Source organism: Fulmarus glacialis, unplaced genomic scaffold (genome assembly GCF_000690835.1).
Source record: "Fulmarus glacialis isolate BGI_N327 unplaced genomic scaffold, ASM69083v1 scaffold32554, whole genome shotgun sequence".
NCBI classification, from domain to species: Eukaryota; Metazoa; Chordata; class Aves; order Procellariiformes; family Procellariidae; genus Fulmarus; species Fulmarus glacialis.
In genome coordinates this window covers 552-816 of record NW_009206647.1, presented here as the reverse complement: position 1 = coordinate 816, position 265 = coordinate 552, and the positions used below count along the sequence as shown (strand labels likewise).

Below are 265 nucleotides of genomic sequence, written 5' to 3'. Positions count from 1 at the left end.
CGGACCCTGCCCGATGCTCTGCTCTGCCCCTTGCAGTACAAAGCCACCGACTTCGTGGTGGGCAAGTCCGGGACGTTCAAGATGGTCTTCACGCCGAAGGACGGCAGCGGGGCCAAGGAGTGGGAGGTGTACAACTTCCCCGGCGGCGGTGTGGGCATGGGCATGTACAACACGGACGAGGTAATGGGTGGGCCGGGGACAGCTGGCAGGGTCCCTGTGGGGCGGCATGCCCTGCCCCCCGTGGAGCACCTGGCCAGGCGGGCGG

General features: G+C 67.9%; 1 protein-coding gene across 1 annotated transcript in view; it reads left to right on the top strand.

Annotated features, from left to right (window-relative positions):
• Nucleotides 1-265, top strand: part of LOC104075372 (isocitrate dehydrogenase [NADP], mitochondrial) — a gene marked incomplete at its 3' end in the record, with an annotated part of 1,140 nt that overhangs the window by 327 nt on the left and 548 nt on the right. Inside the window, exon 2 of the mRNA XM_009575838.1 lies at nucleotides 33-180. Coding sequence (XP_009574133.1) covers nucleotides 33-180 — 148 coding nt within the window. The remainder of the gene's footprint in view (nucleotides 1-32; nucleotides 181-265) is intronic.